Raw genomic sequence first — 26890 nt, forward strand, 5'->3', positions numbered from 1 at the left:
ATAATAAGCCATAATATACCTTCGAAAATCTTGGAAAGTACAGAAAGAAGAGAGATAGGTCTATAGGAACGAAGGTCAGAGAGAGGTTTGTTCGGTTTTGGGAAAAGAAGGATGACAGCTTGACCCCAGTGGTCAGGGAGCAAACCGGTATAGAGCATGGTATTATAAATGGTACAAAGATGATTAATAAGAATAGGAGGAGCTTCTCGAATATGTCTAAGTAATGCGGTCGGAGCCTGGAGCGGTATTACGCTTATGACGGATATAATTGAGGATTTCTTGTGGTGTGGCGGGAGTATTTAATGGATGGGTATAATCAATGTCGCAGAAATTAGAAAAAGAAGGTTGAAGGTGAGGAAGAGTAGAATCATTGTATTGCAGTATAGTAGATTCGTCAGGATGATGATAGTGAGGTAAATGTGATGGTGAAAATACAGTAGAAAAGTAATCCGCAAAAACATCAGCTTTTTCTTTAGGCGTGACTGGAGGAGTAGGAGAAGTAAGAATAGGGTAAGTGGGGAAAGAGGTGCCAGTTTTAGTCAGTTGACGAAAAGTTGTCCAAAATTTATGTGAGTCGTGCATGTCAGAAAGATTAGTACAAGCAGTAGTCCAGTGTTTCTTCTTAATAGCTATAATGAAGGAGCGAGCATGTCGGAGAGTGCGTCTGTGTGCAAGGAGAGTTGTCGGGTCACGAGTTCGAACGTAAGATTGGTAATAGTCATGGGCTAAGGTAAGGAGAGATAAAGCTTTAGGAGGTATTGGTGGTTTAGTAGGATGACAGGAATGATGAGGAATGCAAAGTGAGTTGGCGGTTTGGAGAGCATGTTCTACCTGAGCTATGAGTGCTAAGAGGGCAGGAAAGGAACTGTGAGGAGGGGAATCATGAAGAAGATTGGTGATCGTGGTACAGTAATTTAGCCAGTTCGTTTGTGAAAAGCGACTAGTGGGTGGAGTATGTCATAGAAAGAAAGAGATCCACCTTATCAATACTAAATTTATTAATGTTTTTAAAACAGGACCGGTTTCGACTTTTCACAAGTCATCCTTAGCTGTCATATACATACACATTAGAATACATGTTTTAACAGTTGTATCTTACAAATAAATATGTCATATTTGATAGACATTAGGTAGTATGTCTAGAAGTGAAATTCTGCTTACGTCTAAGTTTAGAGGATCAAGAATATATTAAAAAGATATCTATCTTTAACACATTAAAAGAATTACAACACATGATAAAATTTGTTGTTTACACCTGACCTTGAATATAGCATTAACGTTCAAGTTTTACCAGTAAAAGTTCTTTAAAAAGACTTTCATATTGCGTTGTTTTTAGTCAACTAAATATGCTTAAATGTAGCTGCATGTGCTTATACAGTATACTTTTTATTAGGCTTAAACTTTGTCAAAATGAGTAATGTGAATCTGAATTTGAAATTACGATAACAAAGTGAAATGCATTTGAAATAACAGTAAGCTAGGTAATTGAAACCTATGTTGAATGACTCCTTCAATTATATGTTATTTAAAATACATTACATGCAAATAAGACAATAGCACACTTCAATATGTAAAAGTTAAAAGCTATAAGACAATCATGTAAGTTTTGTGAAATTCATATGAAGTATTGTTCTTTCTTCATGCGTATGTGTCAAGTTCAAATGGGGTAGTATATTTTATATAAACTTTGTCAAAATAATGTGAATCTGAATTTGAGATTGCGTTGACAAATGAAATGCCAGGTGATTAAAACCTGTATTGAATGACCTCTTCAAATATATACTGTGTAAAATACACTATATGCAACATAAGACAATGGTACATTTCAATATGCAAGTTAAAAGGTAAGAGGCAGTCCTGCAAATTTTGTAAAGCTTCATATGAAGTACATGTACATGCCAAGTTCAAATGGGGCACTATTGGCCACTGTAAGATATTTGCTCAAGTCCAATCACTATAACCTTATATTATCTTGTTAAATATACAGATTGAAGATGAATGTGCTGCTGGGGTTATGAAAGCTGTTGTTGTAGGTGGTTCTTTTCCGATCTATGATACTTGCTAACTATTGTCGTGAGATGATTGGCAACTTGGCATGTACACGTGAAGAACAGTACTTCATATGAAGCTTTACAAAATTTGCAGGACTGCCTCTTACCTTTTAACTTGCATATTGAAATGTACCATTGTCTTATGTTGCATATAATGTATTTTACACAGTATATATTTGAAGAGGTCATTCAATACAGGTTTTAATCACCTGGCATTTCATTTGTCAACACAATCTCAAATTCAGATTCACATTATTTATTTTGACACAGTTTATATAAAATATACTACCCCATTTGAACTTGACACATACGCATGAAGAAAGAACAATACTTCATATGAATTTCACAAAACTTACACGATTGTCTTATAGCTTTTAACTTTTACATATTGAAGTGTGCTATTGTCTTATTTGCATGTAATGTATTTTAAATAGCATATAATTGAAGGAGTCATTCAACACAGGTTTCAATTACCTAGCTTACTGTTATTTCAAACGCATTTCACTTTGTTATCGTAATTTCAAATTCAGATTCACATTACACATTTTGACAAAGTTTAAGCCTAATAAAAAGTATACTGTATAAGCACATGCAGCTACATTTAAGCATATTTAGTCGACTAAAAACAACGCAATATGAAAGTCTTTTTAAAGAACTTTTACTGGTAAAACTTTAACGTTAATGCTATATTCAAGGTCAGGTGTAAACAACAAATTTTATCATGTGTTGTAATTCTTTTAATGTGTTAAAGATAGATATCTTTTTAATATATTCTTGATCCTCTAAACTTAGACGTAAGAAGCAGAATTTCACTTCTAGACATACTACCTAATGTCTATCAAATATGACATATTTATTTGTAAGATACAACTGTTAAAACATGTATTCTAATGTGTATGTATATGACAGCTGAGGATGACTTGTGAAAAGTCGAAACCGGTCCTGTTTTAAAGACATTAATAAATTTAGTATTGATAAGGTGGATCTCTTTCTTTCTATGACATACTATAGATATCAATACGGAACATCATGAAATTTATTAATCAAGATAGTGGGTGGAGGACGAAAGGGTTTGGTACGGGTAGTGCAGGAAACGGTGGGGAAAGTAAGAAGAGCGGGGAGATGATCGGAGTCACTAGTAGTAGTTTATCTATAGTAAGATGGGGGAAAAGGATTAAGGCATCAGGAGTGATATTAGAAAATGGACGAGTATGGAAGGGGAAGGGTATCTGCACGGCCCGGATGGCAGAAAGTAATTGAGTAAAACTATAAGATTGGGTAATATTATATGAATATATATTAATATCAGCAATCTAAATATAAGTGGAAAATTTAGAATCAAGGTGTTTAATAAAATCGACAGTGGGGAAGTACAAGGTGGTAAATAAAGGGTAGCTACTGTAAGAGAAGAACCGTTAGGTAAAGTTTCAAAAATAAGATATTCAAAAGGTGTAGTAGTGAAATTATAAAAATACATCTTACTGGTGATATGACGCTTAAGACCAATAGCCACACCTCCTCGAGCTTCACCGATGCGGTCTGCGCGACAAAAGCGATACTTAGAAAAACGTGGCTGGTGAAAAGGCGTTAAGAATGTTTCGTTTAGAACAAAAACATCCGGGTCATACAGATCTAAGGAAAGGTTCAGCAGATCCCGGTGGGCAGGTACAGAACAGATATTAGTATAATATAACCACAACAATGAACTAATCAAGGGGACGGCATTAAGAGAAAGAAATGCAAAGTGCATTTTATTCCCGGAGTATGCTATCTCAAGCTGCATATTAAAGACTAGCCGGGAAGCTAACTGAACCTGATGCAGGATGTGGGGTCAGTTAAAGGGAAGGATATTTTGGAGAACCATGGTCAGAAAACAAATGATGTTTTCTGAGCATGGGGCGGGGAGGGAAGAGGAGGGAGCTGGGGTAGGAAGGTCGTGGGAGATCACAGGGATGACGGTTTCAGGATGATTGGGTTCCGGTGCAGGGCGAGATTTACACTTATATGAAAAGGAAGGATAAGGCTGGGAACAATTAACACACTTGGCGTAGACTTATTGGGACAACTATTAGTGAAATTCTCCTGGCTACAAATGGCGCATACCTGAGCTGGTAGACATGGAGCTCCAGGAGGATGGTCGTATCGCTGACACCGCTCACATTGATCTTCTGTGGAGGTACCGGGCGAGATGGCTCCATACAGTGACGAGTCCCATAAATGACCGCACCGTCGTGCAGGAGGGCGTCCAGGGTGGCAACGTCACGAGAGAGGATCCTGATGAGTGAAGTGGGACCCTCAGCGTTGTGAATGCGGACCACCTTAAAGATCTGGCGGCCCTCTAGTTGCAGTTGGGCAGCCACCTCGTCGTCTGTCCAGCTACTGTCGACCCGGTAGGCCACAACAGAGGGCTGCATAAATCACTAACAAAATATGAAACTGTAATAATTCTCCTTGTCCTGGCGTAGGGACGTGGCGCACCCATCGCCCAGTGGGAAACCACTGCAGTCAGCCACCCGAGTACCGGCGGGAAAACCGAAGCGTGAGGTTTGGAGGAAATGCCAGCCTGAGCTGAACATCAAGCTCTTATTTCATCTTCTGGGGCTAACAACCTCAGTCGTATAATTGGACAGTCCCGAGCTGTCCCAACAAACATTCCTTTTAGCTCATGGAATGGATCGCACTGTAGAATTGAGATTACCCCAGGGGGACAATCCCCCGTCAACCAAAGTTGACGCAAGCAGGCATTCGGATTCTGGGGGACCTGCCAGAATGTGCGAATGGGAAGAGTCGGAGCTCCCAAGAACCTCCAAAAGGATCAAAACGAAAAAGATTTTCAGGATGGGGACCATAAATGTACAGACAATGACAAAGACTGGTAAACTTAAACAGGTAATAGATGAGACGAGAGAAAGAAACATTGGGATACTAGCCATGCAAGAAACAAGATATAGTGATGAAGACACAGTGGAGTCAGAAGGCTTCATAGTGCTGAAAGGAAAACCAGGAATCAGAGTGGGAAAAGGAAGACACACACCTACATGCTTTGGTACAGGATTCATAATAGACAAGAGGTATGAGGATGGCATAATTGAAATGAAGAGTAGGTCTGAAAGGATTTCCACGTTATCAATTCGAGCAGGGAACAAAAAATATACCATAGTAAATGGACATGCGCCTACCAATGACAAGAACAGAAAAGACAAGAAAGCTGTAGACAGTTTCTGGGAAGAACTGGATGATACACTGAAAAGCATACCACACAGACAAGTAAAGATACTTGTAGGTGATTATAATGCACAGGTAGGGAGGGAGAAGCAACATAAGGGGATAGTAGGCGAGTACCCAGCACACAAGAGGACGAACAAAAACGGAGAAAGGTTAATTGAACTATGTCGAGAACACAGAATGAGACTTATGACAACTCACTTCAGGGCCAAACCGAATAAGAAAAAGACATGGGCAAGCCCATGCACCCACATTGGGGAATTCCAGATTGACCATGTGGCAATCAATCGGACAAACACTAAAGAGATTATGAACACAAAGGTCAGAAAGAACACAAGAATAGAATCAGATCACTATCTTACAGAAATCAAGTGCCTTTGGATTCCGCACAGGGGTAGACTGCCACAGACAAGTAGACCAACTGGAAAAATAAATATAGACAGAGACAAATTACGGCACAATCGATCCAAATACGAGGAAGGAATAGAAACTGGCAATGGATGGGATGACATGAAGCTGAATATGAGGAAACAGGCTGAAATATGGGGAAAGGAAGAAAAGAAAAAGAAACACTGGTGGTGGAATACGGACTGTGAGGAAGCGGTTGAGAATCGCAGGAAAGCCTGGAGAGACTGGAGCATTAAGAAGAACCTGGAAAAATGGGAAGTTTTCCTACGAGTAAGGAAGGAAACAGCCAGAACCATAAGATGGACCAAAAGACAGAGGATGAAGCAGGAATTGGATGAAATTGAAAACAACTTCAGGAAAAACAATAGTAGAGACTTTTTTGGGAAATTCAAAAAGAGCCTGAGTGGATATAAAGGCAGAGAACTCTTTATAAGAGATAAGAATGGGGATCTGGCAGTTAGTGCGAAGGAGAACTGTAGGATACTTGCAGAATACTTTCATGACCTGTTAAACTGTGAACCACCTGAAGAAGAGCTGGAGCTGGGGACAAACACAGAAGAGAGAGAGTCATGTCCTCCAACTAGAGATGAGGTCGCACAGGCCATAAGCGATCTAAAGAATAACAAAGCAACCGGAGAAGATGGAATATCAGCTGAGATGATTAAGTGGGGAGGTGACAAGGCAGTAGACAACATGACCAACATCATCAGCCAGATTTGGAGAACAAAGAAGTTGCCAGAAGGATGGAAGAATGCGATCATAATACCAATACATAAGAAGGGAGACAAGAGGGATGCAAACAACTATAGAGGAATTTCGCTACTAGAGATTGGCTATAAGGTGTTGTCGAAAGTCCTGCTCAATAGACTGGAAGAACAGTTAGAAAGTACAATTGGAGACTACCAAGCAGGATTTAGGAAGGGAAGAGGATGCATAGAACAGATATTTATACTGAAACAACTGATAGAACATAGGGCCTTAAAGAACAAAAAAACGGTGGTAACCTTTGTAGATTTCACTAAGGCATATGACTCCATCGACAGACAAACTCTTGGAAGAATACTGAAGAACAGAGGATTAGATGGCACTACACATGAACTCATAATGGAAATTCTATCAGACACAAAGGCAAGGGTGAGATTCAGAGGAGTACTCTCTGAAGAATTTGATATCAACACTGGCGTCAAACAAGGAGATGGATTATCACCAATGTTGTTCAACATAGCTCTGGATGAAGTCATCAGACAGTGGAGAACAATGAATGAGACAATGGGAATACCAAAGACGCATGTTGGGGACAAAAAGGACAATAGGGCCCAAGTAGATTGTCTAGCCTTTGCGGACGACATAGTTATAGTAAGTGAGACAGAAGAAGATGCAAAGACACAACTCAACAACTTAAGCAATATAGCCGGAAGGGTAGGACTGAGGATCACCTACAACAAGACAAAGACATTGAATACCACTGAGGATTGGACAACACCGGAAGGCACCGTGCAAAAGGTGGACAAATTCAAGTACCTAGGAGAATTTATAACAGGAAGGAATAGGAGCAATGAAGGAATAACAGAGAGGATAAAGAAGATGCGATCAGCCTTCTGTATGACCAGAGATATATACAATAAAAAGAATATATCTACAGACGCAAAGATCAGACATTACAAGGCAACGGTGAGAAATGCTGTATTATATGCTGCTGAGACAATAGCACTAGGAAGAAATGGTGCGGAACAACTAGAGAAAGAAGAGAGAAAAATATTGAGGAAAATACTAGGCCCTAAGAGAGGAGGTGAGAGATGGATGAGGAGACCCAGGGAAGAACTATACCGGAACATGAGGACAATCTCAGAAGAAATCAGACTGAAAAGAGCACGGTTTGCGGGACATGTAATCAGGATGAATATGGATAGAATGACGAAAAGAGTATGGGAAACAACAGCGAGGACACGAGGAAAGACAGGAACCAAGTGGGTAGTTGAACTCCGGAAAGATTGGTCAGAATTGGGGATCAAGGTGGAAGAAAAGGAAAATTGGAAAAGCAAGTACATACCGACTAATATGCCAGAGATCAACGATAGGGATGGATACAGGAAAAGGATTGAGAGTCACCAGTGGAGTAGACAAGAGAAGAGGATACTGAATATCTCGGAAGAAGAGCGGGAGAGAAGAAGAGAAAGGATGAAGAGGTTCTGGGAGGAGAAGAAGAAAATGCAATCCATGAAGGAGCTGTCCGTGGTCCTACAGAGGCCGTAACGCAAGAAGAAGAAGAAGAAGAAGAAGAATTCTCCTTGTCCGCCTCTGTGGTGTAGTGGTTAGTGTGATTAGCTGCCATCCCCGGAGGTCCGGGTTCGATTCCCGGCTCTGCCACGAAATTTGAAAAGTGGTACGAGGGCTGGAACGGGGTCCACTCAGCTTCGGAAGGTGAACTGAGTAGAGGTGGGTTCGATTCCCACCTCAGCCATCCTGGAAGTGGTTTTCCATGGCTTCCCACTTCTCCTCCAGGCAAATACCAGGATGGTACCTGGGAGAGGTACTGGTCATCCTCCCCCGTTGTATCCCCCAACCCAGAGTCGGGAGCTCCAGGACACTGCCCTTGAGGTGGTAGAGGTGGGATCCCTCGCTGAGTCCAAGGGAAAAACCAACCCTGGAGGGTAAGCAGATTAAGAAAGAAAGAAAGAAGGAAAGAATAATTCTCCTTGATAAAACAATATTCCTGTATTTAAAAAAAGCCAACGAAAGGCAGATTCGAACCTGCATTCTTGCAGTCTGCAGACCATTGTCTTAACCGTTACGCTATCAGCGCTGTGTAAAATAGTTTCTCATTAATTCCCTGACAAACATTCATATTTGGTTGATTATCGTCTTGAAATACACGGAAGCGGATTGAATTGGCGCGTACACTTATATGCTGGAAAGTGCCGCAGCCATTTTTGACTGGCTAAAGCCAAAGATTCATGCGTGCAAGGGAAGTGTTTCATCTGGAAAATCTTGAAAATAAATATATTTCCGTTGACTTTTCAAGAAATGCAAGATTATTCTGTGCTGTTGAGACGATTTGGAAGATTGAATGAATATATATGTAGAATATTTTTCACAAAAACGGAGATATTAAACACAAATTTAAAACTGCATTTCACCCCTTTAAAATGGGAACTTTAAAAATGTCTTTATGCTATAAGAACAGAAATATCTGAATGAATATAAGTACAATATTTTTCACAAAAACGGAGATATTTAACAAAAATGCAAAATCACATTTCACCCCTTTCCACGCCTTCAAAATAGGAATTTTTAAAAATCCTTTCTTAGTGTGCATCTACACTACGGTAGGAACATGTCCACAAATTTTCATGCAGTTATCTCCAGTAGGTTTTGCTGTGTGTTTATTATCAGTCAGTCAGTCAGTCAAGACATCTTGCTTTATATATATAGATTTTAAATTTACTCATTCGGGACAAATATTTCAGATTCCCTATGGGAATCAACATCTATATCAATATTGTGAGATGGTCAGCAGGCAAAGGTAGGATGATAAACGGTATGAAAGTCAGGCTGTAAGTTTCACAAACAGGAAAAGATTGCTCGTAACAATGGATACTCCAGAAAATGTAGGCTATTAGTAGAATGATAAATAAAGTAAAAAATGAACCACAAACAACTTAATTTAAAGATCAGAAAGGACAAAAAGAAACAAGTTTTAAAAATATGTGCTCTTATCAACTGGCTAAAATTTTCAGAATAGGAACATCAATACTGCATATGAAACTGATAATACTAATAAAATAATTTTCAATTCAGATAAAATTGAGAATAAATGTATATTCAATGTCGGGAATTTACAAATTGACATGCCAAACATGTAGGACAGTCTGGAAGGAGTTTGGCTATAAGGTACAAAAAATACGTTAATGTGGTTAAACATAGGAGATATTTAGCAATGGGAGAACATATGGTTGATGAGATTCATAAAAAACATGGGATTAATACATTTGACCAAAAGGAAAAATTCATGAATATTTCAGAAAGTTTAGAAATGTCTCTTTCCCCAAAAAAAAAAAACTTTGAATAAAGTTCAAATGAAAGAATAACAGATGTTGTATAAACTAGCATTTAATCATTTAAGGAAGAAAAGAAGGAAAAAAGAAGAAAAAGATAAGACATGAAGATCTAAAATTTACTCAGGAAGTGATTCTCATTAAACATCATCTAAATATTGAAAATTGCCCACACACACCACTAAAGTTTGTTTACTCAATGACATGGTGAATAATAATATACCAGTAATAAGTTAGTTCTTTAAATTTTGGGCTAAACAAAAAAGTGTTATATCGTTCTTTGATAGTTGTAAATAAGTTGGACTTAAAAAATAGCTGATGAAGGAAATGTATTACACTCTCGAAACATTTACAATGATAAGTGTATTGACAAGGTGGATTCATACATACATTATCATTATAGCCCGTTATGCCTTTCAGTGTTCAGTCTGCAAGCCTCTGTGAATTTACTAAACGTCACCACAATCCTCTATTAGCTACCAGTGCTGTGGCCTCATTTAGTTCTATACCTCTTATCCTTCAATCATTAGAAACTGAGTCTAAACATTGTAATCTTGATCTCCCTCTACTTCTCTTACCCTCCATAACAGAGTCCCTTATTCTCCTAGGTAACCTATTCTCCTCCATTCACTTCACAGGATCCCACCACCGAAGCTGGTTTATGCGGATAGCTTCATCCATCAAGTTCCTTCCTAACCTTAGCCTTTTATCCTCATTCAGAGTACCCTACTGCTATTGTTCCCAGCTGTTTGTACCAGCAATCATTCTCGCTACTTTCATGCATGTCAGTTCTAACTTCTTCTTTGAATTATCAGTCCACAGGCGGGTTTGATACAGCCCTCCATGCCACCCTATCCTGTGCTAACCTTTTCATTTCTACATAACTACTGCATCCTGTATCTGCTCTAATCTTCTTGTCATATTCGTACCTTGGTCTACCCCTACCGTTCTTACCACCTACACTTCCCTCAAAAACCAACTGTACAAGACCTGGGTGTCTTAAGATGTGCCCTATGATTCTATCTCTTCTTCTGGTCAAATCGATCTCCTCTCAACAATTCAATTCAGTATCTCTTCATTCATTCAGCATTCTTCTGTAAATCCACATTTCAAAAGCTTCTATTCTCATTCTTTCTGAGCTAGTTATCATCCACATTTCACTTCCATACAATGCCACGCTCCAGACGAAACTCTTGAAAAACCATCTAATTCCTGTATCAATGCTCGAGGTGAACAAATTTCTTTTCTTAAGAAAGACCTTCCTCCCTTGTGCTAATCTGCATTTTATGTCCTCCTTACTTCTGCCATCATTAGTTATTTTACTACCCAAGCAACAATAGTTGTCTACTTCCTTTAAGACTTCATTTCTCAATCTAATATTTCCTGCATCACCTGACTTTGTTCCACCACACTCCATTACTTTTGTTTTGGACTTATTTATTTTCATCTTGTATTCCTTCCCCAAAACTTCATCCATACCATTCAGTAATTTCTCCAGATCTTCTGCAGAGTCAGATGTAATAATATCAGCAAATCTCAGGGTTTTGATTTCCTTGCCTTGAACTTTTGATACCCTTTCCAAATTCCTCCTTGATTTCCTTTATTGCCTGTTCTACGTAAACACTGAAAAGGAGAGGGGACAAACTGCAGCCTCATTCCTTTCTGGATTGCTGCCTCTTTTTCAAAGCCCTCGATTCTTATCACTGCAGCCTGATTTTTGTATAGATTGTAGATAATTCTCCTTTCTCAATATCTGATCCCGATCACCTTCAGAATCTCAAACAGCCTGCCTGGTCCAGTCAACATTATCAAATGCCTTTTCTAGATTTACAAACACCATGTCTTTCTTAATTCTGTCCTCTAAGATCAGACGTAAAGTCAGGATTGCTTCACGTATTCCCACATTTCTTCTGAAGCCAAATTGATCTTCTCCCAACTCAGTTTCAACTTGTCTTTCCATTCTTCTTTAAATAATAAGTGTTAAAATTTTGCAGGCGTGAGATACTAACTAATGGTGCAGTAGTTTTCACACTTAATCAGCACTGGCTTTCTTGGGAATAGGTATAACATTCTGCCAAAAGTTAGAGGCACTTCTCCTGTATCACACATCTTACACACTAAACAGAATAACCTCTTCATGCTAGTTCCTCCTAAGGCAGTCAGTAATTCTGAGGGTATGTCATCAATTCCCAGTGCCTTGTTCCTAGTTAGGTCTCTCAAAGCTGTCGAATTCTGAACACAAAATTGGGTCTCCCATGTCATTAACATCACCAGCCCCTTCTTTAGCTTGATACAACTGTTGGATATGTTCCTGCCATCTTTCTGACTTGTCTTCTTTCTCTATAAGTGGTTTTCCATCTGAGCTTTTAATATTCATTCACCTACATTTCCTTTCTCCAAAGGTTTCCCAATTTTCCTACAGCTCAGCTACCTGCCTCATTGCGACATGCAAGCCTCCCCAGCAGGCAAGGTCACATGGTTCACAGAGAGGACTTCAAACTTATGAATAAGAAATCCTGATTCCACCCAACTGTTGCTCCCGTAAAGCAAAATTGGCCTGAAAACAGACCGATGTAAAGACAGTTTCACCTGGGAGGCGACTTCCTTCTTACAGAACACTGCTGATCGCAACTGCGAGCTCACTGCATTAGCTTTACCGCATCTTGATTCAATCTCACTTACTATATTACCATCCTAGGAGAACACACAACCTAAATACTACACCCGAACATTTTCTTGATACCTGAGGTCCCTAGTGCTGAATCGGAAGACCTCGCTTATCTTCGAGATTCCTATCGGGAACCTTTGAAACACAAACTATGAATCGGTTACGCATCGCCGTGAGACATTTGGTGTACACTTTACATATTAGTACTGTTGTTGTTTACACAGCAAAGCCAAACTATAGAATTCATGCTAGGAACAAGATTTGCATCGAGAAATATTATGTAATGTTATATAATGTGTGTGTAACACAGTAACTGGCTTAAGATAAAAGTTTAGAAAATTCATATCGATTGATCATATTATCGATTCAACTCAGATTTCATTTCCATTCCACTGGCACTATAACCGGAACTGGGAGAGCTTCCTCCTTACTTAACATCCCCGTAAATCCTGGTATCAAGAAAAGGTTTGCGTATAGTAGGCTACTTACTGAAATATTATCTACCTGTTCCAGCTTTGTATCCCCTATCTGACATTCAATTCTGTCAAAATTTCTTACCTACTGACATCAATTCAGTCTTCGACAGGATAATTTTCATACCATATCATTGCACCCATTTTCAAGTTCCAAATATCAGACTGCAGGCTTTTGGCACAATCTGCCATTAAGATCAAGTCTTCAGCATAGGCCAGACAGCTTACCAGATTTCCACCTAACTGAATCTCACTCTGCTACTTTATACCTTTCAGCAGATAATCCATGTAAACTACAACAGCAAAGGTGAAAGATTACAGCCTTGTCTAACCCCTGTAAGTACCCTGAACAAAGAAATCATCAATTCTCACTGCAGCCCAATTGTCAACATAAATGCCTTTGATTTATTTTAATAATCTACCCTTAATTCCATAGTTCCCCAGTACAGCGAACATCTTTTCCTCCGGTACCCTGTCACATGCTTTCTCTAGATCTACGAAACAAACAACTATCTACTGCTCCCGTACCATTTTCCAATTACCTGGTGCATCTGAAAATCCGATCCTGACAGCCCCTCTGTGGTCTGAAACCACATTGGTTTTCATCCAACTTCCAATCTGAAGGTACCTTACCAACACTTCATGCTAATCGTACTATTCTATGAAGCAATTTCATCCCTGCCTTTTCACTATACTTCACCGTTTCAAGTCTAATTTGATCTAGTCCTGCTGCTTTATGACAATGGAGTTTATTTACCATCCGTTCCACTTCCTCAAGCATAATTTCACCATCATTTTCTTCCTCCCCATGAGCTTGGTGTTTCATAAAACCACCAGGAAGATTTCCTTTTACGTTGAAATATTTTCAAAATATTCCCTCCACCTGCCCAGTGATTCCCTGGGATCTATTATGATTTCATCTAAATTACCCCAAAACACTTGTCAGACTAGTATTTGATGGCATTTTCTGGCTCAGAGAAGAAATCAGATTCCTTCAGTCTCAACACACTTAGGCTGCATATAAAAGGTACACGTTATCTTATGCTTAGACATAAACATGTTATTGAAAGATGCGGTATGCAATTTACATTTGTTCTCTAATTGACATCTCTTTTGTATGTACTCGACATAATCCGATAAACTGAAAGCTAATTTCAAGTCAAAAATATAGTTATTTTCACAAATTAAGGTCTCTGGAAGGATTTTTGAAAAATAAATATTTCAGGAATATATAAACATCGATTTACATTACATTACACCCATCACCATTCGAACGTGTTCAACAAAAATACTTACTGTAATAGAATTTACAGGCAACTTCCACAATAACAAAGAGCTGCTCATACAAAGTATCTTCTCCTGCTTCAGAAAAACGATCCACATCATTCAACATAGAAACGATTCTATCCATCCTACCGGTTTTACAACTAGGGTTTCCCATTCCACGCCTATCGGGTGCAATTTTTAAGTTTGTCGAACCTGCCATCTCCGTAGACATGTAACTTGGGTTTTATTTTAGTACAGACCGAGTAGTCTCTCGTAAGGAAAATTTTGCCTGAAATTCTGAATACGTCTCTAAAAATCTGATTATAAAACAACTACACGAACAAATATTCGTGTGGTCTTAGAGTCTCGCATCTAATATCGAAACCCAACTACTATTAACCGAGAATGAACCACAGACGAATACGTCCTACTCCAATTGACTCCAATATTCTCATCGAAATCCACTTTTCAGATCAGATGTTATGTACTGCTAGTCATCTACATTAGCCGCCAAAATTATATCTATATCCTCCTTGGTCCAAAGAGAACTTGTTGTTCTTGAAGTTGATGTGGGCTCGTTATTTCACCCAGACACAATACGTTATTATATTTGCACTAGTTCGACACTCGCACACAATTCCGATAAATTAGGACACCAATGCAGTTCGCAATGTTCTCTGATTGAGAAGTACTTGAAGACTGACTAAAGTAGATCGTGCAGTGGACGCACAAAATGGTTTCAAAGTACTTGAAATAGTTCATTAGAAGACGTAGCACCTAGACAAATGAGAGTGATTAAATTATGTACACAATACTAGGAGATATAGGAGAATCACAGGGACACGAGAAATACTAATCTTCACGCTAGAGTGGCCGATCTCAGCTACTTCTACAAAACAGACAACACCGGCCCAACATATAAGGGGTAAGTAGGAGAGGTCAGTGGAACTACGGAGTGGTGAATATATGTAAGGCCTCATTCACAATGCAAACGTAACCGTAAACTTAACGACGTAACGTAACCGTAAAATTAACGTAAAATTTGTGGTATTCACAATGGAGGAACGGAACGTAACATTAACGTAAAGAGTACACACCAGCCAATCAAAACAATGGCATGTTATTTAGCACGTAAGTCGGGTTTTGGACTATCTCGCAGTTTTATATTTCAATACCTCGATGGAATCAAACAACATGGTAGCGGAATTCGTATTACTTCAAACATCTATTGCTTTGCTCCTGGGAAAAGGCGATCTAAACAACGGTGCAGAAAATGGATTCATCCCTTGAATCAAAGAAGGTTACCTCAGTGCGATTTCGGTAATCTTATGTAAGAAAAGGCGATCTAAACAACGGTGCAGAAAATGGATTCATCCCTTTAATCAAAGAAGGTTACCTCAGTGCAATTTCGACAATCTTATGTAAGAAATGACCCTCATCAGTTAGTAGTATAATGGTAGAGTTCTGCCGCCTCCTCCTCCTCGCGCGGCGCGGGAAATTTGAATTCTGGCGGGAAATTTGAATTTTGGCGGGAGATTTGAATTAGTAAACAAAGCCACGTGCTTTTTGACAGCTGTCATCGACAACAACGCATCGCTAACCTCACTGCTGCCATCTTGACGGGCCTAAACCTCACTAGTACCAACTTAACTTAACTAGCATGAGGTAAACAAAGCCACGTGTTTTTTGACAGCCACGTGCTTTTTGACAGACAACAACGCATCGCTAACCTCAGTACTGCCATCTTGACGGGCCTAAACCTCAGTAGTGCCAACTTAACCTAACTAGCGCGAGATAAACAAATCCACGTGCTTTTTGACAGCCACGTGCTTTTTTGACAGCTGTCACTTAACCTAACTAGCGCGAGGTAAACAAAGCCACGTGTTTTTGACAGCCACGTGCTTTTTGACAGACAACAACGCATCGCTAACCTCAGTACTGCCATCTTGACGGGCCTAAACCTTAGTGGTACCAACTTAACCTAACTAGCGCGAGGTAAACAAAGCCACGTGTTTTTTGACAGCCACGTGCTTTTTGACAGCTGTCATCCGCCATCTTTAAACCACAGAGCACTGTGCTGCCCTCTTTAGCTAGATACCTGTGGTGGCGGCAAATTCCACGTGCTCTTGTTTGGAAACAAAGCCATGTGCTTTTTTGTCATCCGCCATCTTTAATCAACAGAGCACACTGCTGCCCTCTTTAGCTACTTACCTTTGAAATGTGGTACGTCACAGCTGTCAACCGCAGTGCTGCCATCTTAACGGGCCTAAACCTTAGTGCTACCAACTTAACCTTACTAGCGCGACATAAACAAATCCACGTGCAGCTGTCATCCGCCATCTTTAATCACAGTGCTGCCCTCTTTGTGGTAGCGGATAATTTGAAAAATGCTTTTTGACAGCAACCATCTTTGAGCACCGTGCTGCCCGGTGGCGGTAAATTCCACGTGCTTTACAAACCTATATGCTTTTCTGACAGCTGTTATCCGCCATCTTTAATCCAGAGAGAACAGTGCTGCAATCTATGTGGTGACGGCAAATTCTACGTGCTCTTGTTTGGAAGGATAAGGAGATAAGGATAACCCATGAGTGTTTAACCAAGACTGGACTTTAAGCAGGAGCTGTGTCATGCATTTGCGGGCAACATCTATATCTTTATGGAAAAATAGAGAACTATGTCGTCAACATACATAAGAATTCTGGCAGATTGGAGGGCAAGTTGCTCAAGGTCGGATAAATATAAAGCAAAGAGTATTCCACTGAATATATCACCTTGAGGGATGCCGACAGTAGCCTGACGAGGGGATTGTGTAGTGATGGGAGGTTTGAAGATGAGAGTGCGATATATTAACAGATAACGTAGAAGAGTTATGAAAGTAGTCGGGATTCCTTTTTGTAATAACACATCCTATAATATATTCAGGGGGACTGAATCAAAGGCACCTTGTATGTCTAGGAAGACAGCAATAGTGTGCTGTTTCCTCGATTTAGCTAATAATATGTCAATAATAAGCATATTGATCGCATCCTGAGCATTTCGACCTTTACAGTAAGCATACTGATACTTGGGAAGAAGGGAATAATACTCTAAGTACCACAGAAACCTTTGGAGCATGATTTTGAGAAATAGTTTGCGTAGACAAGATGGCAATATTATTCCCCTTATATTGTGAGGGGTGGTCATTGGACGACGAGGCTTTGGAACTGGGACTAGGAAAAAAGTGTTCCATTCCGGAGGAGGAGTCGTAGTGGTTAATACAAAATTAAAGTACTGAACAAGCACTTGTAGGGCTTTGATCGGCAATTGTTGTAACATAGCATAAGAGATATAATCAGGACCTGGGGTGGACGATTTGCAGGAGTTAAGAATGGACGTGAGCTCTGGGAGAATGATGAGACGAGAAAGGACTGAAGACCGACTAGTGGAAGCAGACATAGCTGGGGTATAAGGTGGAAGTACATAATCTGGAGTGAGGGACGTTAGAAATTGATTCAGAATATTCGATGCGATTTGAGGGTGTGGGACATGAGTGGAAGCCCGAGTGAGAGCACGGATTGCATTCCATAAGTGAGATGCAGAAATATGGGTATGGAAAGAGGATATAAAAGTTTTCCAGGCTCGTCGGCGTTTTTGATTGAATACACGTCTGATATGAGCAATATGTTTGAGGTGAAAGTAGTGTGAAGGGGTTAAAATTTTACGGTATATTTTGAAGAGTCTCTTGCGTTTAAGGATTAATTGGTGACATTCAGTGTCCCACCACTTTCATTTAGAGGTACTAGTTGTTATGGAGTGTGATGGTGCTTTAAAAGGATGGTAGAGGTCCAGATACTGTGTTATTATTTTGAGAATTGATTGATAGGATAATTCTGTTACAGGGAATGTCTCTAATTGGGTTACCATGAAGGATTTAAAGCACGAAGCATTGAAATGTTTCATGGAACGAATTTGAGCGGTATAATGGTGGTTAAGAGGGTTTTTAGTAATATACCCATGTCCATAAGTAATGAGGATAGGAAAGTGATCACTTGTATGAGTGTCACTTAGTACCCGCCACGTGGTTATAGAGGCGATAGTGTTGCGGCAAAGGGATAAATCTACTGCGGTAGGCAACAAACGAGGAGGAATGAGCCTGGTAGGGGAACCATCATTAAGAATCAAGAGATTATATTGAGTTACGGCATGTAAGAGCTGTGTGCCTTTAGAGGTGTCGAGCGGGGCTCCCCACTGAGTATGATGTATATTGACATCTGCCAAAAAAAAGGAGTTGGGTATCAGATGGAAACTGATTAAAAAATTTGAACCACTGGACGAAGGAGATGTAATTATCAGGAGGATTATATAAGTTTATAACATATGCGTTATTATATATAAGGGCGAGGGAATAGGTATTTGGTATTATGTATTGTAGATGTAATTGAGTGTACGATAACGAATTGTGTATCATAAGTGCGACACTATCAAATCCTGGTCCGTCATGGCGTTCAATAGAATAACTTGGAAAAGAAAAGAAAAGAAAAGTTGGTTTTATGAGAAAACCAAGTTTCTTGCAGAGCGACTATATGAGGAGATGTTTCGTGCATTAGAATTTTGAATTCGTATTGTTTATTTTGTAGGCTCCTAGCATTCCATTGAAGGATGCGTACTACCATTATTAAAGATAAGGTGTAAACTTTCTCGAAGTTGACTAATAACTGATAAGATATTGGGGTGATCTCCAATTAGTTGAGTAAGCTGCATGAGAAGGTTGAGAACACACTGTTGAACATGTTCTCGCTGTAGGAGTGTAGGGGCTGTTTGGTGATGTTGTGCGGGTTGCAGAGGGATTGACGGGCTCGATGTTGAGGGAGTTGTCTGACTGGGTTGAATGGGGTATTGATAACTCAGAGATTGAGAGGGGATTGCACTAGCTGGAGATATCAAGCTCTATCATATCCGGGAGAAGGCTTAAGTGGCAAATCCTTGACAATCACTTGTGTGAATTTGCGTTTGCGAGGGATTTCTTGTATTGGAGAAGGATGTTGAGAGGGTAGGGGAGGAAATTGTTGAATGTTATTATACTCAGAATAAGTAGGTGGAAATAGTCGAGTAGAAGCTTCTGAGAAGGAGATGTTATCAGTGCACATGAGTTTTTTGATTTCCACTTGCTTCTGATGAACAGCACAATCAGATGAGCCCGTTTCGTGTTCCCGATTACAATGTAGGCCCTACACATAATTTGACATTAGCAAGGCAGTCTGAGGTACTCTGATTCAAACCACAGTTGCGACAGCGAAAGTTAGTGGACTGGCAATTGCGTATGGTGTGTCCATAACGCTTTCATTTGGAACAAATAAAGGGGTAGAATATAAAGGGATTGACTTCTAATATTACGTGATAGATTGAAACATATTTGGGCAAAGTTTTAGAGCAAAAAACAATCTTTACGGAGCTGGTAGGGAGATATACTGCCTGATCATCTTGGAGGGTTTTACGACGTAGGCGATGAACAGAATGAACTTTTACGTCACTGTTAAGTAAAGTAAGAATATCTGATTCAGTTAGATCTTTCTCAACACCGCGTATAATGCCTACGCGGAAGATATTGGAGTGAGGAATAAAGGCATGCAACTTGTGTGTATCAAGGAACTTATTCTGCAAAAAATCATTAGCATGGTTAGGAGAGTGAAAGTTTACCTAAACCCTGTTACGGCCTTTATACTGGTTAAAAGAGATGCCCTGTGGAAGATCCTCGCAAGAATGGGCTGTCCTCAGAAGTACATAAATATTCTTCAATTGCTTCATGTCAACAATAACCCTGGAGAAAATTTTGAAATCACTGCAGGCGTGAAGTGATAGCTCCCATTCTGTTCTCTATATTTGCTGGGACTGTACTTCATCTTGTTGTTGGGAAACTACCAAAAGGCATAGAAATCGAATACAGGACTGATGGAGGTTTATTCAGTCTCAGTAGACTACGAGCCAAGACCAAACTTTCCACTGCTGATGACAATGTCGTTCTTGCAAACTCTGAACATGACTTACAAGCAATCTTAAATGCATTTGATGAAGCTTATACAAGTATTGGCCTAAGCCTTAACATCCAAAAGACTCAGATCCTTTACCAGCCTGCACCCAACTCCATCTCCGTTTGCCCTACAATCACAGTCCAAGGCAAAGTTCTGAAGAACATAGAATATTTCTCATACCTTGGCAGCCATCTCTCAGCAAATGCAAATCTTGATGATGAGATTCAACACCGTCTCAAATGTGCTAGTATGGCTTTTGGTCGTCTTCGGGTAAGGGTCTTTGATAATCATAATATCAGCACTCAGACCAAGCTTTATGTGTACCATCTCTTACATACGGATGTGAAACGTGGACTACCTACTGGAGGCACATACGATGCCTGTAAAAATACCATCAACGTTGCCTGAGAAGGATCCTGATGGTGAAATGGCAAGATCGACGCACTAACATCAGTGTTCTGGAGGAAGCTAACTCCACTAGCATTGAGGCCATGATTATCAAGCACCAACTTCGCTGGACAGGCCACATCGTTCGCATGCCTGAATTCCGTCTCCCAAAACAAATTATGTACTCCCAACTAAAGGATGGTCATAGAAAAATTGGAAGACCACACAAGCGTTACAAAGATGCACTAAAAACCAACATGGAAAAGTGTCAAATGAAAACTAACAACTGGGAAGAAGAGATACCGGTCTGAAGTTTTTGGGGTCATTTGGCTCTTTTCCTGGTTTAAGCAAGGCCATAACTTTTGCTTTGCGTCAGATCTTTGGAATCAACATCCTAGTCACACACGCGTTCATTAGTTTCAATACCCAGTTGATAGTTATGGTGCCAAAATGTTTTATTTGCTCTGATCTTACGGTATCCAAGCCGGCAGCTTTGTTATTTTTCATACATTTGATGACAGTTCTCAGTTCTTCTTCCGTGAATGGTGTGCCAAGGTGGTCACTCTCCTCTTCATACCGTTCGATTTTTAATTTTCTAGATCTTCTCGTGCTTTTGCCATTCAGCAATAGTTGATGAGCTATTTGATCAGGAGTAACTTTACTGAACTCACAGGGCGAGACTGTAGGATCACCGTTAAGATTTTTAAGTAATTTCTAGGCTTGTCGACTTGAGCGTTTCATATCCAAACTTTCGAGAAGGATAGAACATTTTTCTTTTCTTGATGTTGATATAGCTTCGAGGAGCTGCTCTCCTGTTTGTATTGTATCCTCTGCGAAGGGATCAATTTCAAATAGCTGTTCATACACTGCTGTTTGTAGAAAGTGAAACACTCAGAAGCCATGGTCTGAAACACGCCAAAATCAGAGGACGTGTAGAACAGTGGAACAATAATAAGTGTGTAAAATTGCAGAGATATGACGTGCACGTAAGCCCAGCAGTGCCCTTCTGTGTGTGACTGGTCAGGGCAGTGTTACGCAACGCTCAGTCAGTGCGGAGACGTCATACGAAGTGGAAACGTGTACATAAGTGCCACTATGTCTCGCCGACATCACAGAAGGGAATATCAGCATGTGAGTGCGTTCGAACGGGGCAGAATGATAGGGCTCCGGGAGATGGGTCTGTCGTTCCGTGACATTGCGGCTCGTACATGGTACGCTGCTTCAACGGTGAGGCGTATGTGGAACCAGTGGAAAGAAGAGGGCTTTACACAGCGCTGACAGGGTACTGGACGACACAATGTGACCATAGCGCTAGGTGACCGCCATCTTGTCCGCTTGGCCGTAACAGGCAGAACAGCTTTGTCCACGGCGTTGGCTCGACGTTGAAGCACTGCAACTGGTGTGGGCATGTCTGCATCGACGGTTCGATGCCGTCTTCTGAGGGCCGGACTGGTGGCACGCATGCCATTGCGCCGGCTTCCATTGACCAGCAACGACCAACGCCATAGACTGCAATGGACACGTGAACACCGACACTGGCGTGCTGAGTGGCAAAATGTAGTGTTTTCGGACGAGTCCCGCTTCAACGTGTCCTACAGTGATGGTCGCATACACGTTAGACGCCGCCGTGGTGTATGCCATCAGGCAGACTGTATTGTTGAGTGGCATAGCGGACAAACGCCAAGTGTGATGGTTTGGGGCGCAATTGTCTATAACATGCGATCTCGCCTCCTGCGCCTTGAAGGCAATCTGAACAGCTACCGCTACATCAGGGAGGTTTGACAGCCCAAAGCATTGCCCCTCCTGTAGCCACTGTTGATGATATATGGACGCGCCTACAAACCGCGTGGCAGAGCATTCCCCAGCAGCATATTCAGGTGCTCTTTGATTGCATGCCACGATGTCTAGTGACTCTGATTGCAGCGCGTTGTGACGCCACGCCGTACTGAATTTACACGGTCACCGTACATATACAGTTCTGTAATTGTAATCATTTGTGTCTTGTCATGTCCCTAATATGTGGAATAAATTGCATTGTGATCACAGCTCTCAGTCTTGGTGTTTCACTTTCTACAAACAGCAGTGTATTTATTAAGGAGGGATTTTGAGTCCTTATCAAGTCCAGGTATATACATTCCCCTAGGGATGTGTTTACGGGAGATGCTTTTTACTAATTTCGCAAAATCTAGGTAATTTACTGGATCAGGCTTGATTTTTGCTATTTCATCATCCAGATTTTGAGAGAAAGTATTCCACTGAGCTTTTTTGAATTTGAACTGTCTTTCAAAAATAACTTTCTCTGGTTTAACAACTGCCTGTACGGTACATATAAGAACTCGATGCTGTGTTCTTGGAAATGGATCTGCAATTTGTTTCTTGGTTTGTTGAGCAATTTGTTCTGTGACAAAAATGTTGTCTGGATTGTAACCTCACCTCCATCGACCTCTGTTGGGTCATGGATTAGTTTAAGACCCATGCATTCAGCCCATTCTTCTAAATTTTGGCCATTTGTGTCAGTCTCTTTGTATCCCCAAGACGTACTATGACACTTCAAATCACCGATGACTACCTTTTTTGGTTGAGAATGGAAATTGCAAGTTTATGTAAATGCTAAGTAATATAAACATATTATAACTCTGCAGGCACCCACATGATTGTTACGTATGGCATACACGTTTAATTCCTAAATAACTACTTAAAAATATGTTAACATGTTTCGCTTAATGAACCTTGCCAGCACTTCACCCCATCAGTCAGTTAAATGGACATCTTTGACATTTTCCGGGTATGTTTTACGGTCGTACGAGCTTGTATTTCTTTGCTTACTTCTTTTGTTCGGAAATAAAATCGGCATCGTATTGTAATGGAAAATTAATTTTGGTACGTACCAATTCCTGAGCAATGTTCAGCACAGCACCCATGTCCATAAGAAACAGTAATTGGAGGTAAAATATCCAGGCATTCTTGAAATATTTCTCCCCATAATGCATCTTCTTCACTAAAATTTTCTCACAACTTCCTCTACATGAGAAAAAATAAATAATGAATTCGATGGGTAAATGGAATATTTGGGTGAGTTACTATATTCTAGTAGACTTGTTAGGACTTAAAACGGACTGCCTTTAGCCTCCTCTATATTATATAAAATGGCGTATGGCATTTAATGCCGGGAGTGTGCGAAGAAAACTTGGCTCGCCAAATGCAGGTATTTTGATTTTACTCCCGTAGGCGACCTGCGCATCGTAATGAGGATGAAAAGACGACGCATACACCCAGCCCCGTGCTAGCGAAATTAACTACTTCTGGTTAATTCCCTGCCGGGAATCGAACTCGGGACCCCTGTGACCAAAGGCCAGCACGCTAACCATTTAGCCATGGAGCCAGACTCCTCTGTATTATTTTGCAGATAACCAATACATGCTCTAAAATCTGCGACTTTGCTTGCGTGTTTAACAACATCCCCACAGAAGTCATGAATAATATTAATTTTTGAACTGGTGAATTTGTTCATCTTCCCAACTTGACAATAGTGGCTGATCAAAGATAAGTTTGCAGAATTTTTTTTCCTGAGCTGTACTTATGATTTTGACATTCTCTATGGCAACAGCTTTTGCCACGGCTCTAATCTGACTGAAAAATGATGTTAAGGGTACTATCACTTAAAGGCAGATCTTGACGTGGGATAGCCTTCGATCACTTTGAGAATAGAGTGGGATCATTTGGGTGTGAAAAAATGCCGTTCTTCATTCGAATGTTTATCGTAACCCGACTTGCAACCCGGAACATAGCAAGTTGTAGGCAAATTCACATACGTTAGTAAATAGATGTATATGCCAAAGTATACGTCCTACTTATCTAATGCTTAATCTTTTTCAGTTCACGAAAACAACAGGTACTTTGCACCTATAAATCTGAAGAACATATAAAAATACCGAAAAATACCACAAACTGTTTACACACTTTCATATTAAGTTAAGCCGACAAAAAGCGCGCGTACTTGGACTTTTATCGACGGCAGCGCTGCAGGTAGCGGAGAACATTTATACCCTGTCTGTTAACATGTGATTCAGAGGGAGTCGTCACACTATTGAATTCTATTCATCCTGGTATGGTCTTGTACATTACAAGTAAATTCTCTAGTAACTAGTACAAATACCAGAGTTTCTGTTCCACAAAATAATGTTCTACAGTTGTTCTTTACTACTCCATACTTACAAATTACCAGTGAGTATTTATAGGTATGTTCCACAAAAGTACTAGTACTTGTAACTTACTAGTGAATTGGGAAGTATTCTCTACCAGTGAAAGGACAATAATATATAAATGCACTAGTGCTATTTAAATATACTTATTTCAAATACATTTTGCTAAATATGTGGTCTAGCAGTAGTGATAGTGATGATAATGAAAATGAAAACTACCGTCTGTATAGGAAAAGAATAAACTTTCAGTTTAACACTATTTGAATACAATGAGCATTTTAGGTTAAGCACAATACAAGTGGAAGAAATTTTGATGGATATTGGGCATATGTTAAAACATCGTACGAACAGAAATAAATCTCTCTCTTCTAAACAACAGTTACTAACAACACTGCTTTGGCTAGGAAATGGAGGTCAGTACCATGGCATGACGAATAGAAATGGATAGTGTGACGACTTCTGCTTGTTGATATGTTTCTACACTACGCGGCGCTGGTGTAGATAAGAGGTGATCAGCTGTCTCCGAACATGTGATTCTAAATGAGATCTGATGTGACTTAATTCGGAATTTATCGTTTAAATAAAAGATTAAAAACCGTGTGTTAATTACTGTGATGTTTTAGGACTGTGCATTCTGTTTTCTGACCGATGCCTGTGTTTATGGGCGATTGTGTTTTCGTTCAAATTAAGATATAGTGTTAGTTGTTTTGAAAGTAACATGGTATGTGAAAACTACGTAGGAAATTTTTGCATTTAGTAATGATTTAATGGCATTACTTCTGAAATTGGTTCTTCAGTATCTTAGCGAATATCTCACACGTATATGTGTCTATAGAGCTAAGTGATCTTTCATTAACTCACTCCGAAATCAAACTCAGTTGCATTTATCAATTATTATAACCTTAAAACCATATATTCAACTGTTAGTGTACATGCTACGTAACATAAATATATTATAACTCTGCAGGCACCCACTTGATTGTTACGTACCGGTATGTCATACACATTTAATTCCTATATAACTACTTAAATTATATGTTAACATGCTCAGCCTAAATAATCTTACCAGCACTTCACCCCATCAGTCAGTTAACTGGACATATTGACATTTTCCGGGTATGTTTTGTGGTCGTACGAGCCTGCATTTCATTCCTTACTTCTTTTACTCGAAAATAAAATCGGTATCGCATGTAATGGAAAGTTAATTTTGGTACCAAGTCCTGAGCATGTTCAGTACAACACCCAAGTACATGAGAAACAGTAATTGGAGGTAAACTGCCCCTAGAGTCTTGAAATACTACTCCCCATAATGCTTCTTGTATACTAAAATTTCTCACAACTTCCTCTACATGAGAAAACAAAAATGATAATCGTCAAATGAAATACCTGCATATCCTCTGAATTAAATAAAATGGCGTATGGCTTTTAGTGCCGGGAGGGCAAGTTGGCTCGCCAGATGCAGGTATTTTGATTTGACGAGGCGGTCTTTGCGTCGTGATGAGAATGAAATGATGATGAAGATGACACATACACCCAGCTCCCGTGCCAGCGAAATTAACCAATTATGGTTAAAATTCCCGACCCTGCTTGGAATCGAACCCGGGACCCCTGTGACCAAAGTTCAGCACGCTAACCATTTGACCATGGAGTCGGACTCCTCTGTATTGTTTTGCAGAGGACCAATACATGCTGTAAAATCTGTCACTTTGCTTGCACGTTTAACAATATACCCACAGAGGTGATGAATAGCATTCATTTTTGAACTGGTGAAAGGTACTATTTGTTCATTTTCCCGACTTGATAATAGGGGCTGATCAAAGGTAAGCTAGCTGTAATTTTTTCCTGAGCTGTACTTTGACATTCTCTTTGACAACAGCTTTTGCAATGCCTCTAATCTGCCTTAAAAATGATGTTAAGCGTACTATCACTTAAAGGCAGATCTTGCCGTGGGATAGGCTTCGACCACTTTGAGAACAGAGTGGGATCTTTTGGGGGTGAAAAAATGCCGTTTCTCATTCGAATGTTTATCGTAACCCGACGTACAACCCTGGACATAGAAAGTTGTAGGCATATTCGCTTGCGTTATTAAATTGAAGCCCATGCCAAAGTATACGTCCTACTTCTTAAATGCTTAATCTTTTTCACAT

The 26890-nt window shown here is 40.0% G+C and overlaps 1 protein-coding gene across 4 annotated transcripts in view; it reads right to left on the minus strand.

The window, feature by feature from the left end:
* LOC136879062 (uncharacterized) overlaps window positions 1-14612 on the minus strand; it is a 535518-nt gene extending 520906 nt beyond the window's left edge. For all 4 annotated transcript variants that reach the window (XR_010860888.2, XR_010860887.2, XM_067152804.2 and 1 more), the window contains exon 1: window positions 14177-14612. Coding sequence is in view for 2 of the 4 variants with exons in the window: in XM_067152804.2 (XP_067008905.2) it covers window positions 14177-14378 (202 nt within the window). In the remaining 2 variants the exon portion in view is untranslated. The remainder of the gene's footprint in view (window positions 1-14176) is intronic.
* Window positions 14613-26890: the final 12278 nt, after the last annotated feature.

The sequence above is a fragment of the Anabrus simplex genome, chromosome 8, assembly GCF_040414725.1.
Source record: "Anabrus simplex isolate iqAnaSimp1 chromosome 8, ASM4041472v1, whole genome shotgun sequence".
In the NCBI taxonomy this organism is placed as follows: Eukaryota; Metazoa; Arthropoda; class Insecta; order Orthoptera; family Tettigoniidae; genus Anabrus; species Anabrus simplex.